General features: G+C 45.8%; 1 protein-coding gene across 1 annotated transcript in view; it reads left to right on the forward strand.

Annotated features, from left to right (window-relative positions):
* The window catches only part of LOC8051991 (titin), a 148,906-nt gene that overhangs the window by 81,234 nt on the left and 52,616 nt on the right, over positions 1-15,056 (forward strand). Inside the window, 7 exon segments of the mRNA XM_040498619.2 lie at positions 771-970; positions 4,791-5,002; positions 6,203-6,423; positions 7,415-7,474; positions 9,259-9,552; positions 13,431-13,631; positions 14,250-14,681. Of these exon segments, the coding sequence (XP_040354553.2) occupies positions 771-970; positions 4,791-5,002; positions 6,203-6,423; positions 7,415-7,474; positions 9,259-9,552; positions 13,431-13,631; positions 14,250-14,681 (1,620 nt within the window).

The following is a 15,056-nucleotide window of genomic DNA, read 5'->3' on the forward strand; positions in this document are numbered from 1 at the left end:
AACTCGGAAAGTAATTATTGATTATGAACATGTTCCGACATCACTCAAAGCAGTAGAAGCTTCAGCCCTTCTGTCAATATTGTAGATAATCTTAACATCTCTTACCGCCCCTCGTCTCTTAGGTGTCTGCTTAATTTTTCATAGAAAGGAATTTATTTATAGACACCAATAGATATCCTTCGTGTGATTAAGGAGCGCTGATTGCTACATATTTGTAGAATCGCTATCCGGTTGTCTTGTTGGACTAGAACATGCAACTTAGGTTCGTCGACATGCGTAGCGTTGATATGTTGAGCGCTTTCGAGTCCGTAGGATGTAATCTCAATGGAGGAGACAGGTAAGCCTTGCTGAAAGGGAGGTGTTCCGCGACATTTAGCGGATGGTGTTCACGTGACGTCAACAGCCTGATGGTTGTCACAGGACACTATGACGCCACGGGACACTGTGACGTCATTGTACCACGTGACTCATGGTGTCGCGCCACGTGGTCAAGGGACATCACGCGACACCGTGACGCGACATGCCTGACATCAATGTCACGTGATGTCACGTCAAGTGATGTCACGCGACCACGTGTTTTCCTGATGGTTGTGTGACGTCGCGTGACAATGCGACGTCACACGACTAAAGAGACCGGCACTTCTTTTTCTATTCTCAAAAGATTGTTAGTACAAATCGGCAATTGCATTCTGTCAATAAAAACGTGTATTTTTGAAAGCCTTTTGGTTTCATAATACTAGTACTCATGTTTAATATTGAACTTTCTGCAGCCTATGAGTATGTCCCCGACTCTGAAGTGGCCTCAGCAACCTACGATACACCCGGCGCAGCCCATACTCACGACCACACTCAGGACGACTCTTACAACACCCTGGATACTATGCCAAGTGTGTCTGAAATGGATGAGTCGGACATGGAGAAGATACCCGATCTCCCAAGGGACGATGGGCGACCACCACGAATACCAACTGTAAGTTAAAGATTGGAAAGGGTCAACTTGTCGCATTGTATTTGCAATAGAATGCCTTATTATCTCGTGTTCATTTTATATTGAAATCCCTCGATCGTTGTTCGGGTCAGAGAGGACAGTTGGGTTGCAGTGATTGGCTTAACGTGCGCTTTAGAGGAAACTAGACTCTCGAGTCACGATCGTCGCTTCCGTCGCTTTTTGATGAATCTTCACTAGAATCCCTGAGAGCTTAAGAGAGGCAGGGTCCGGCGAATCCCGAGCGTCTTCTGATCGCTCGGCAGCCAATCAGATTGCTGGATCTAGGAACGAATGACGGAGCAAGGATCGTGAACATTATAAGCCACTTCGTTTCCCAATGTAGACCATTCCATCGGCAGTGGCGTACCAACTTGTTTTTGAGTGTGGGGGGGGGGGGGGGGCAAACTTGACGCCCCCCCCCCCCCCCCCCCCCAGGGCCGGAGGGCGGTGCCTTTGGTATCCCTTGGGCCAGAGGTTTCCCCAGGAATTGAAATCAGGGGGGTGTCTAAATTTTTTTTGGGGGGATAAAGGGGGGGGGGGGGGGCCTGGCGAATATAGGAGTCGTTGTGAATTAAGGGAGTGCCTTCGGAAAAATGAGGGGGGGTCCTAACGAGGGGGGGGCCCAAGGTAGGGAAATCCCTGCCTTGGGCGCCGCCGGCTAGTGTTTACCCTGCCGAGTGGCGGCAGTTTCAGGGAAGGAGGGGGGCAAAACACGTGCCTTGCCCCCCCCCCCCCCCCCACTCTGAAAACTAGGGGGGGGGGGGAAGCGGCCCCTCGGTTGGTACGCCCATGTCCATCGGTCACCCTCTGCCAGTGTTGGGAAGTACTTTAAGTAACTGTACTACTTGAAGCACGGTTGAGAAAATGTGTACTTTACTCGAAGTACATTCTCTCTGAATCTGTATACCTGGAGTTTATTTAAAGCAATTCTTTCTGGTACTTTGCGAGGAAAGTACAACGCCCGACTTCAAGCTACATTCCCCAAATTTGGTATCGTTAAGTTTTGTATCACAAATAGTCCTTCCGTCAACTCTGAGTAATAAATACTGGGAGGGATATTCTACTCTTATCAGAAACGCGAGTGGAAAGCGCATCTCTCCGTTTGTCGTTTGCTCTGGGGGAGGCTTTCCCGTAGCTTTTCCAACTCTCGCTACTTCTCGCTCGGTCGGCGCGAGCGAGGAGGTCAGAAAGATGAAGAGATGACACTCCTCTACGAGCGGATTGGCTTTACGGGGCTGACGTCTTGCTCTCTCTCCTAATACGTTTAAGCCCCTTGAGAGCAAGCCGACGCAGGGGTCGCAAAATTCGCAAGTCGGAGGGACTGCTGAATTTGGCGCCATTTTCGAAAATAACAATACTATGTGGAAAGATGACTCGATCCAATATTCGTCGCCATTTCTGAAAATAACTGATGCAGCCCCGATTACTCCTAAAAACGCATAAAAGTAAAAAAAAAAAAAAGAAATACTGCATTGGGGAATGAAAGGTCATCGTGAAAGGTTGTGTTAAAATGTACTTGTATTTTACTTTGAAATGACATTGTATTTACCGTACTTCACTTGAAGCACGTTGCGCCCGGTGTACTAACTACTGTATTTGAATGAATGAATGAATGAATGTTTATTTTTCCGGAAATGGAGACAGGGACTAAAGGCTCAAAGCCTGACAAAGGTCTCTGTCCCCAAAGCAGCGCTTTCCAGCAGCACACCGTTTACAAAGTTAGCGCTTAGTATTAAACATTATATTAATTTTTTTAATATACCAGAAAAACAACTATTTATCACTTACAAATTCAAATAATAAGGGGTTATCACTGCCCACCAAGAGTGTCCTGAGATCCCTTTTAAATTTACTAAAATTGTTATCAAAATTTATGTGGTCTTTAATGTTATTCAGAGCTTTACTGACTTGATATTCCATTGTTTGTGTTCCATAATTTGTACGGGTCTGAAGGGGCCGCCTATATGTGTGTCGAAGAGGGTATGCATGTGTTACGTCACTTAAATCCGTCACATATAGTTTTTGTCTGTGAATCAGTTGTAATAACTTAAAATAATATATCTGATTGACCTTAAGAATGCCATATTTTTTAAAAAGTGGTGCAGTGTGCAGGTCTTGTAATTTACCTTTATAATTTTCAAGTAAGCGCAACATGTTTTTCTGCAGTGTGAGCAGCGAGTTATAGTTTGTGGTCGATGTCGTGCCCACACTACAAGACAATAACACAGCCTGGAGTAAAAGAGCGAATAATACAAGTTTTTCTTTAGCCATGTTGATATAAGGTTCCCTCTTTTATGTAGACATCAAACCGACCGTGTAAGCTCGGAACTTAATTTATTTACGTGTGTGTTCCAATTTAGCTCTTGATTAAACCAAACTCCCAAACATTTTTGTTCGTGGACTTGTTCTATGATTTCATCTTTAAAATGTATAACTAAGTTGATACTGTCGCGTTTGCGTTTAAAGGACATAACCTCTAATTTATTTAATACTTGGAGTACTTTTTAGACGTACTTTAGCCAACACTATCTTCTGCGCGCGCTGCTATCACACTACAAAAAGCCCGTGCATGTACTTTTCCGCACAACACTCGGAGGGCCAATCAGCGCAACTTACGGAGGCAGCTCAGCGAATGACGATGCCGAAACATATGTTTAGAACAAAAAGCGCAGTCTGCGCTGTGACATTAAGCAATGCAAAACGTCACGCTTGCATTGCTTAATGTCACAACTCAGACTGCGTTTTTTCGTCTAAACGTGTTTTGGCATCGTCATTCGCTGAGCTGCCTCCGTAAGTTGCAATGATAGGCTCTCCGAGTATTGTGCGGGAAATTAGACGCCCGGGCTTTTTTTAGAGTGTATCGCCGCCTCCAGGGCTGTGGAACGCATTCAAAACATGGGCACTCTAAGAAATTTCTGCGCGTCTAGTTTTACCCGCCAACACTTAAAGAGCCAACCATTGCCCTCTAGTAAATCAGCTAAGCAAATCATGAGGCGGACCATCTGTTTAGACCTAAAAATGAAGTCTGCGCTGTGGCAATGCAAAACGTCCTGCTTGCATTGCATAATGCCAGAGCGCAGACTTCATTTTTAGGTCTAAACAGATGTTCCGCCTTATCATTCGCTGAGCTGATTTCGTAAATCGCAGAGATTGGCTCTACGAGTGTTTTGCGGGAAAGTATACGTGCAGGCATTTCTTAGAGTGTATAGAGAGTGCTCGGCAAAGCTTAAAAATATGTCTAATCTTAAAAAAAAACAAAAAAACATTATATTGAATATTATGTATTCAAATGAAACGCTATGTTGACGTGTCACAGCGCGGGCTCCTTTTTTAATTTTTTTTTCTATAATCTAGCCTTACTCTAAGACTCGCCATTCTCCTATTGGCTCTCCCAAGCGCATTGCGGCAAAAAGTAGAAGCCCCAGTTTTTTTAGAGTGTTTAGATATTTGATTAGAGTAGTCGGCGATGATAGACGCAGAGAACGACGACGAATGCGGGGGCGTTGAGCTCTTAGCTGCGCTTCATTAGTGCAATCGACTGGTAGTGTCAGCCGTGCCGTGCGTACTCCCGATAAAACGAAAAAGAACGGCCTTCAAAGCAAAATAGTTCGTGCGTATGATCTATGCCCTAAAGCGCTGGATGGATTTATGCCCTTTTGGCCGAGGGCTCCTTTCGATTCTTCCCGTCTAACTCATGGCTGAATAAAGTGGGAAATCGTCATTATGGCGCTTTCAACGCCTTTCTAGCGATAAATAGACGGCGCCGTCGTTGAATGCCCGTTATGCCTTTCTCTTGTGGCAGGACAAGCACAAACCGAGGAAATCGACACACAAGCGCCGGAAAAAGAAAACATCTCGCGACTCGACAACCGTTCCGCCGGAAGCTATACCACGCTGTTACTCGCCCGTTCAGCCTTGGGAGCGGGGACGTCGAAAAACGTCCGACCCAGGAACGGCGCCTCTTGTGGTTGTGCCCTTAGAAGACGTCATCGTGCCGTTGGGTCAGCCGGCCACGTGAGTTTTTCTATTTTTTTTTTCCACAAACTTTGACATTGCACCTCTGCGCCGTGTTCGTAGGCGTCGAATAAGTTGCGTCCAAACAAAGACTCGTCTTCAGAAAAAAAAAAATTTTACAATATAAAAAAAAAAAAACACATCATTCTGATCAACCCGGGGAGAGTGTGTCGTGCGTGCATTGTGCGTGCGTTATAGTTAGTTATGCTGAGTTACGGGGAGCTTTGGCTAGTTTGAGATGCGCTGCACACACTCGTGTGCTTACCGACAGATGGAGTTTGCATTCGGAGGGATGGCCCCTCCCAATTCAGCTTTGCGGACGTCTTTTCCTCTCCTCACCTTACCTGCACTGCACTATGAGCTCCAGCATTATCAACGCGTTTATTCATCTCACGAGCTTTTATTGCACTTCTGCAAAAGAGATTCGCTTGCAATGCACATGCACTGCGCGCCACTTTTAGCGCGAACGCGACATCGGTACTTTTTCGCGTTTTACTTGGAAACGGTACTAGCCGGCATCGAGCTTTACCCCTTAGGTTAGTACACTAGCTGTGCACTTTCCACCACTACAGTAGTTTTGTTGACAGTCGTTCAATGCTGAGAGAAAAACGGAGAAAACCGGCTGTGGCATGTTCGTGTTAACAGTGTCGCGGATAGTATACACTCGCACTGGAAAAGCTCGTTGAAACGTCACGTTTTCACGCTCTCCCACAACTGTGCACAAAACTCTTGCGCGAGATTGTTGTGTGCGTTCGTGCGTGTGTGCTGCGTGCCGGCAGCCAACTTTTTTTCTTTTATTCCCACGATAACGTTGTTTGCACCAGGAACTCGATATTACCCCTCCTTTGTAGTAAGAAATAATAGACATTGCCACTGCTATCTACAAATAAGCACCCGTGGGTTATAACTTACTAAGGCAAGGCGAAGTATGCGCCAAACTCACCCATCCCTCAGGTAACAGTTAGTGTGACTTCCAGAAAAAGACTTTTACTGCTAGCATTGGCTGCGTTGGTGCGCTCGACGCCTGTTAGCTTCGCCTGTCATGGCTGAGAGCTTGTACCAGGTGGGCTACATTTTAGCTCGCTGGGCTGTGACTTGGAATAGCCCTTACCTGCCACTTTTCTCTACCCAGTGTAGGTCGCCGTTCGAAACATCCAGTTTAATGCGCATAACAGGGCCGAATATGTGTTGGTGTTTCAGGTTGGACTGCAAGGCTGTTGGAATGCCCAAGCCAAAGATAACCTGGTATCGGGACGGCATACCCATCAAGCACTCGCCAGAATACCACATCTACTACGACACCCAGGGAGTAACGTCGCTCACCATAGCCCACACAGAGCAAGACGATTTTGCTGAATATGTTGTAGAAGCGAAGAACCGCTACGGAATAGATACAACACGTGCAGAGTTGATTCAACTGGGTACGTGCGACTCAGATATTTACTTAGAGAAACGTATGCATTTGAAGCTTGTATAGTACGCCCCCCCCCCCCCCCCCCCCAAGCCGTATTCACATCAACCACTCTTTCTTATGGAAACCCTTAAAAAAGGCTCAGGTGCTGAATTATTAAAATATGATGAAAGTAACTGAAGCATGAGCTCAAAGTGGGGATATTGTATCGTACCGTTTTAAAACCACCTCAACTATGGTCTTTATGTTTACAAATTTATATATGAATAGGCGTAACTTGCAATTCATCACTGGTTCTGGACAATTCAATTCTGCGCCATTTGTTTCAATACAGTAGCAAGCGACGTCATGTAAGTAGTGAGCGGGGAGATTGGTGGCCGAGTGTGTTGACGCACTGCAGCTACAGCGTGTAGAGCGAAACCTCGTGCTGCAGAACCCAGGGATCTTGGGTTCAATCCCCACCCCTGCCCGTTTCGATCTGGATAAGCATCGTACCGGCGTGCGGTCGTGTATGACTACCGCGCGACACACGTTATAGACCCCAGGCTAGCGGCAGTGGTACTACAATGGCTGAATTTTTCATATCCAGCGTAAGCCAGTGTTGCCGTACCTCACAGGTAGACCGACTCACGCTGTCTAAACACAAATGAGAAAATATTTTGTTTTGTTTTTGTAACCTGCTTCTAGGGGAACTGAAGCTAAAAGGAATGGTGACAGATTTAACCCATATTGCAGGAAATACTTTGTAATACGACAGCCAAAAATTGAAAAAGAGTGTATACGTCAGCAGTTGAATACGATCAGAGGAAATATATTGTGTAAGAACGTACAAGGAACAAAAAAGTAAAGATATTGTGCTTCTTCTCTCCTTACCTTTCTTCAAACGATGGCATGCTGATTGCTGGAAATAATGAAAACATGGCTTAATTTGTAGAACATTAAATTTTTTTGTTTTTAATTAGTTTTAATGGAATTTGATTGATGTGTGCTCTTAATTCCAGATCTAAATTCAATGAGACCCATGAGGAGAATTCCGAAGTCCGATCACCGACTCAGCCTGGGTAAGAAAATGTACTGATTGCACGACATCTCTAGTGAATGATCGCGTCATTATAGGTGCGATGCAACGATTTTCGTACTTTGCGAAAATACGGCTTAGAATGAATCTCGGACGTTGATGACCCGTTAAACACCCGTTCATTTTTCACTACACGCAATTGAAGTTGCAGAGAACATTAAAGAAAAACGAGCAGCATTCACCCCCTCAACTCGAAGCACCAACAAGTGGCCACGGGATCTATAGTCGATTATATGCCGCCAATGTTGATCATAACCACGGGCTGGAATTGACAATGCACAGGATACGCGCTGAGTTCCAGACATTGTTATGGTTCGGCTATTGTCATCATTGCAGCGATTGGACACAGGCCACTACCCGAATGCTTTTCGAGCAGTCGATTATCACGAGCACAAATCGAGTGCCGACGCAATGCACGGGTCCGATCTATGAGCCACATTAAAATATCGTCACTGCGTGGTACTGCGACCGCCCAGCTACGTCATCAAGTTTTGCGAAGGAGAGATTAAATGAAAACGATCGCTTTTGTCCTTGAAATCACACCGCAACAAAGGAGTTTCTTGGCCAGTAGCGTTGCGTGTGAGTATCCTTGAGTCCCACTAACCCAGTAAGCTGGTGTAAAGTGAAAAACATTAGAATTGAATATCGTTGCACCGCCCCTTTCATAATTCGTGCGACCCAATAGTGAAACATTAAATTATACTCCGTTCACCCTTAAGCTTACAGGGCAGTGGAAACTACAAGCAAGAGACCGCGTCTTTTGAATATGGTTTCGCGGCACGGTCGCTTGAAAGCACGTTTCAAGGCAAGAAGCGCGTGGTGTCTCGCGCGTGTAGCTTTCTCTGTCACGTCAGCTGAAATGTGAATGAAGCATAGAAGTATCTTTCTGGGGCTGAGGACAATGAGCAACAAGAGTCTCGGTTGGCTTCAGTCAGAGCGGATGGGGCCAAGAAAACTTGGCCAGTCCCTGCCACCGAACGAAAGGACATGAACGCGATGTGCCCGGCACTCGGACGGCTGATACCTCATAGCGGGTCCTGTGAATACCTCCATGAAACTTCCTAAAGTTGTCACAACGTTTCCACTAAGGAGTGCTACATGTCCAACCGAGTTTTGAATTGTTTGTAGTTCCACTTTAATGTGGTTTCTGGTTGCATTTAGCGCGAAGTTGGTTTCTCTGTTGGGAATATAACGGAGTAAACGGTATCCCTCGTCGTTGATTTATTCAAGGTGATCGCGGTAGAAATTTAGCATAACATTGGCCGGCATTGTTGGTGCTAATATGGTCAACTTGTAAAACTTTAGGAATGTAGGAGAAGGATCACGTAGAAAACTCAGTCCTTACCGTAACCGAGTCAAGAAGCGTTGTCGAAGATGGGTCAAAGGATCTCAATGAAGCCTTTGTAGTGGTCACATGAAAGTCATTATCAGAAGCGCCTTGTCACGCACAAATTTAGACGCAAGAGTCGGACAGCCGGATGCTGATGGTAGGCCACCTCGTGAGCAGCTCGCGCACCTCGCCGTTACTTGCTCCCGTGGCCTCATTTGAATTAATCGTGACTCGTGTACGAGTGCGTCCGTCAGCTGTATTTGAATGCTCGAGCCCCATGTACCCGTCCATGGATCGCCCTAGTTCTAGGAGACCCTAGAGTCGTCTTTCCGAACGAGTGTTCGGCCAGTCCACGTATAATGGAGCAGTTCAGGTGTGGAAACGTTTGCAAAGACAAAAAACTGAGTTTCGTGTCTTTTTTTTTTTTTTTTTTGCAGATTTCAAAAGCATGCGGCCACGGTTTGAGGTTCCACTCCAGGGCACATACTGCAAACCCCTGGGTTTCCCGGTGACGCTCGAGTGCACAGTGAGGGGCCGACCCAAACCCACGGTCACGTGGTACCACAACGGCCTCCTCATTGAGCCGAGCCCCGTGTACAAGGTCACCCTCCTCAGCGACAAATCCATGCTTCACATCACAGAAATGATGCCTGCCACTCAGGGTCACTACGTGTGCAAGGCTGTCAATGATGCTGGCGAGAAGGTCACGGAATGCTACCTTCACGCTGGAGGTGGGATGACGCTTTTTGCTGTTACAAAGTCTATCGGTAGTCAAAACAAATTTAAAGAAAAGAAATGCCCCATTTAATTGGATGTCCCAAGTAAAAAAAAAAAAAAAAAAGAAACAAGAAGCATCAACCAATATTTATGTCCCGTGATTTCCAAGCTTGTGGCCAATATGTTTAAAAAGTAATTTAAAAATATTACTAGCACGAACAATGCAGGGTATTTCACATCACAAGGACCGAATCGCTCCTGCGGAAAGTTCGCCCCGCATGATAACAAACAGAAAAAAACTTCGGCCGTATATTGGTCTCTGCCAAGGGCCTATTTAGGAAGATTAACGTTCGTGATAATTAGGATTTTAATCACTTATGTGTAATCCATTTTTAATAAGTAACTTTAGAGGTATGGTTTTAATTAGAAACTTTCTGAGCACTTTTGAAAACCCTTTAATCAGTTCACTTCACAAAAGCATAAGGCGCAGGCAGAATTTTATGGCGTTCCGGAAAAACATTCAATTTGGACGCATTTTGAAGTTTCGGTTTTCTGCCAAAGCGCATTTTTTACGCCAGCAACACTGCTCCCCGCAATCAAAGCGTGCAACTACCCTCTCGCCACTCATTGATAGAAAGAAGTGTGTTGAGACACGACCATATGAAATGCTTCGCTGTTGGAATGACACTGCAGGAAAAAGCTTTTATTCTTGGGTTCACCTTCGTCTGCGAAGAATGCGCGGTGGCACGCATTTGTCGCGCACTTTGACCCCGAGGGAGCAGGACAGCAGACGCGGAGATACATGAACATGAATGGCGTCGATACAAAATGGAGGAAGCGAACAAGAAAACTCAGGTCGAAATATTTGGGCAATAATTGGGACGTAGATCAGGACATGACTGTTAAGAAAGGAGTGAAAGCAGCGGAGAAGGAAATATGGGAAGCAGGGATGCAGACAAAGTTGGCTCGGGGTCTTATAGAAAATATAAGATGGAGATTGTTAAGGAAAGAGTCTATGACGATTCTAAAGGAAAATTCGTAGTTGTTTGAGGTAAGGACAGGGGTATTGCGAACTAGGGAGTACAAAGCGAAATATTAGGACATAGATACAGAGTTCAGAGCGTGTGGGGAGAAAAACGGAGACGGCTGAAATACTTTCAAGTAAAGAACTTCACCCTGCAGTTGCTCAAGGTGATATTGATTTAGTACAGGCGTTGGGCTTTAAAGACAGCGAGGGAGAAATAGACGCTGGGAAAGCGGCGGCATAACTCGAGGTGGCTTAACTCGAGGGAAGAGTGAAGTTCTGTTGTTTTCCTTTCAATCCGCAGAGCGAAAAGTGGGCGCACAGGGTTGCTAAGAGGCACCACCATCGCACGGATCGTAACTTTCGATTGTGGAGAATGGTAGACACATTCTTTGTCCTTCTCCATTAAATCAAGATTGAATCGGAAATTAGTTAATTGTTGCATTTAGAAGCTTTGGCTTGGTGGCGCAAGGCGCCGCCCGGTTTGAAAGGTTCAACCGCATTCATTTATCCATCCATTCATCCATCCAGATGTTTTTTTATGAGAAAGTGAAACTTAAAACCACGCCCAAATCAAGTGTTTATTTCGGAACGCCGTAAAATGCTGCCCGTGCCTTATATTTTTGTAAAGTGTGCTGATTCAAAGGATTTCTATGATGCCCATAAAGTTTCTAATTGGAACCATACGTCCAAATGTACTAAGAAAAAGTAATTAAGAACCTAATAATCTCAAACGTTATTTTTCTCGATAAGCCCTTTGGCTGAGCCAAACATGTCGTCAACCTTTTTTGCTTTTGTACGATGGACACTTTTCGCACGAGGAATTTGGCCTCCGTTTTGCGAAAAAAACCAGGTAGCAAATGAACGAGGGCCAACGTGGGCTCCGCGAGGGCAAAGTGGGCTGGGACAAACCCTGCAATTCTCCCGTAGGCTAAAAGGTGTGACGTGGGCATGTCCATTTCGGGCTGCCCGTGCAATACCTCTGTGGGTCTTACCCCGGATATACGAAGGCAAATTTATCATAGTTGTGGGCAAAGCAAGGGTGCACGCCCACTTGGGCTTCCGACGCAGTACCTTCGTGGGTCTCACTTCGGCAACGCGTGGGCATGCCCAACTTTGGCTGCCGGTGCAACGCTCCTGTGATTCCCACCTCGGCTATGCGGGGGGCAAAGTTAAAACAGGTGGGCTCCACGGAGTTAACGAGTGGGTATACCGAACTTCGGCTGCCCGCGCAATGTCCCCGTGGGTTCCCCCTCGGCTATACGTCGGCACAGTTAGCACAGAGGTGGGCTCCATAGGGACATGCCCAACGTGGTCTGCCCATGCATTGCCTCCATGGGTCCCACCTCAGCTATAGGGGGGCAGGGTTAGCACAGGCGTGGGCTCCACGGGGGCATGCCCAACTTGGGCTGTCCATGCAACGCCCCCTTGGGTCCCATTTGGGCTATAGGGGGGCAGAGTTAGCACAAAGGTGGGCTCCACGGGGACACCGCGTGGGCATGCCCAACTAGGACTACCTGTGCAACTTCCAAAATGGCACTTTCCTCTGATATGAAGAATATTCACTGCACGTTCTGTAAATTGATCATTGGAGATCGGATTAATTCGATACCAAATCACCGAGAATTGTAAATTTAAGCTTTAGAAAGAAATTTTAGGTGGCTTGCATAACTTTATTACTAAGCTACTACTCATTGTGTATGTTGAAAAGGCCGTCTTATGCGGTGTGAATTTTTTAGAGTAAATTTGAAGGATACGTTTTAACACTCTAGTATGTGTTTTAAAACTCGGTGTCATGTAGCCGTTTCAAGGTAGCTATGTATCCCGTTTACCTGTCTACCGGGAGTTTATATGGAAATGCGCAGTTTTTTGTTCCATTTTGTACACTTAAAAGACCCAATTTTCGATGGTATTGCTCACGACGTTTCATTGATCCACCAGCTTGTATGGAAATGGTGATAATTTTTTCAGGAGGTACACCAGGAATGTTAATCAGGCTGAATTTTGAATGCACTGCAATATCTCAAACCGTAGAACAATAATAAAATAACACCTGACGTGATGAGGTTTCTGGGAGGATCTCATGTGGGATGCCACGTAGGTCCGCTGTGGTCCCCACGAGAGGGGGGGGGGGGGGGGCGGGAGGAGCATGTGGGTTGCCCACCTAGTACCCCTGTGGGCTCAGCGGGGCTGTTCATGTGGGCTGCCCAAGTAAACCCACTGTGGGTCTCATGAGAGCAGACCACGTGGCTGCCCAAGCTGCCCACGTGGCTGCCCAAAACCTCGGGGGACCCTTGTGGGTCCCCCGAGGCCGCCCAGGCGAGCTGCCCAAGTGGGCCTCACTTGGGCAGCTCGCAAAACCGATGTGGGACCCACGTGTGCTGCCCAAGTGGGGCCCACGTCAGAGCCCACCTTGTGCTACTTGGGGCCTTGTATATATACTATCAGATAGCTTAATTATTTGATTTGCAATCCAAATAAGAAGCAAAATAGCTTTAAAAACCAAGTCTATATTGAGGGAAAAAAATAGAACTATAAAGGCTAGAAATAAGACATTTTCCTCTTCGAGCGGCCCGTAATAGTCTCTGCGACCTAAAAAAAGCATTACCAGTTTAAGTAAAGTCAGTAGTTTCTAAACAATAGCCATATTTGTGGGGCAAAAACGAATCGAGTTTTTAACCTATACTGCGCGGTGCTACTTCCAATTTTTAAAATAAAATTGTTGGCTATGATGTTTTAAAGGAATATTTTGATCACCGAAGAAATTAAGCTACCATGTTTGTTTCCCAAGTTTGGCCCAATTTCAAATAAACTCACCAATAATAAATATCACCATATCACTGTTTCTCTGTCTGTATTCAACAACAGAACCTGAGGAGCACAAACCAGAAGATGACCAATCGGTTCCAGAGGAGCCAAAGCAATACAAGGTTCCTGGATTTCTCCAAACGAAGCCCTCTAGGAGGAAGTACTCCGATGATGATTATCAGAGCTTAGAATCAGAGTCGGAGCTCAGTTTCAAGGAAACTATTGCACCGCAGATCCGCAAGATATCCAGGCCGCCTAAAGGTGATTGTCACTGGACGCTGAGTCTCTTAATTATCACTTATTTTACTTAGTCGCCCATCTTTGGGACCACTTACTCTTCTCCCCGTGATAAAACCCGGGTAGATACTATAGGTCAAGAAAAGTATATTTAATTTGGAGAGAAACACCCGATTATTCCACGTGCCCCAATGAAACTGACTTGATGAACGCACTGCTTAAACTATGGAAGTTGCTCCCGTACCCATGAGCAGTTGCAAAGTAAGCAACCTAAATACTACATTTTATTTGACAGTTACTTTTTGTTTATTACACCATGGCTTACTATTTAGGCTATTTATGCATATACGTATATTCGCAGTGGATAGAGCAGCTGAGTATAGGAAACTATCAATGTCGCAAAAAGCGTTAAAAGGGCAATCTACATAACACAGGCAAGGGAATTTTCAAGTTCTTGTAGGGAACGTACAGCTGAAACTTCAGGGTTTCAGATGTACGTTCGAGATCCGCCTGAGAGTCCGGATTGTATAAGCATGCCACTATCAAAGCAGAGCGCCTGCATACTTTCCTTAATGTTATTTTCATATTGGCTTGCTCTCTTTCCAAAACTTAAAGCACGTATACTTTTTTTTCTTCTTTCAGAATCTCCTCCTCCAGAGAAAACCGAAAAAACAGCGAAGGAAGCGGCTATAGAATTTCTTACAACTGTTCTAAGGCCAACTTGGCCATTTACCTTATTTGGATCTACGTCTCCAAAGCCTGAGTCGGTGTCGACTGATGCAGACCAAAGTGAACTTGACCGACCCTCAGACACTGAACCCAGTGGACTTTCAAAGCCACCAAGACGAGAGCCAGGCTGGCCCACAAGACCATCCGACACTGACCAGGCATTCCCGATAACCCAAGAAGCAACTCAACCTGAAAGACCTCGTGGAAAAGAGCCTCTTCGGGGACGGGAAGCCACGCAACCTGAAACAATTCCTCCATGGCGTCCGGACAGCAGGATTCCGAAAAGCGGAGAAGTTCAACCAGAACAACCTCTTGAACCTGAAGGACTTGTACCTCCTCGCAAAGGTAATGCGAATTTCATATCATACTCTAGCTCTTGAGCAGGGTGTCGAACCAAACCCGAACCAAACCCGAACCAAACCCGAACCAAAAACCGGATCAAACCTGTTATTTTGTATTGAACTGGGACAAATCCCAACCACAATAAGGAAGCCCCTTGATATGTCTGTGTTTGTCTTGCAAGTGGAGTCACTCTTAGAAGCAAAGGGCCGGGCAGCACTAAAATGAGCGACCCTCGGAAGCGAATGGCGGTTCTGCACTCCAAAGCATTTTCTTTTGTGCGTTCGCATAACAGTGGTTGTCGATACTTAGAAGAGATGCGAAGCGTGAGTTTTATTAACGAGCTTTAGATAAGCATTCTGTTCTTGTTACTACTTCATC

The sequence above is a fragment of the Ixodes scapularis genome, unplaced genomic scaffold (assembly GCF_016920785.2).
Source record: "Ixodes scapularis isolate PalLabHiFi unplaced genomic scaffold, ASM1692078v2 PGA_scaffold9__187_contigs__length_104089568, whole genome shotgun sequence".
Classification (NCBI taxonomy): Eukaryota; Metazoa; Arthropoda; class Arachnida; order Ixodida; family Ixodidae; genus Ixodes; species Ixodes scapularis.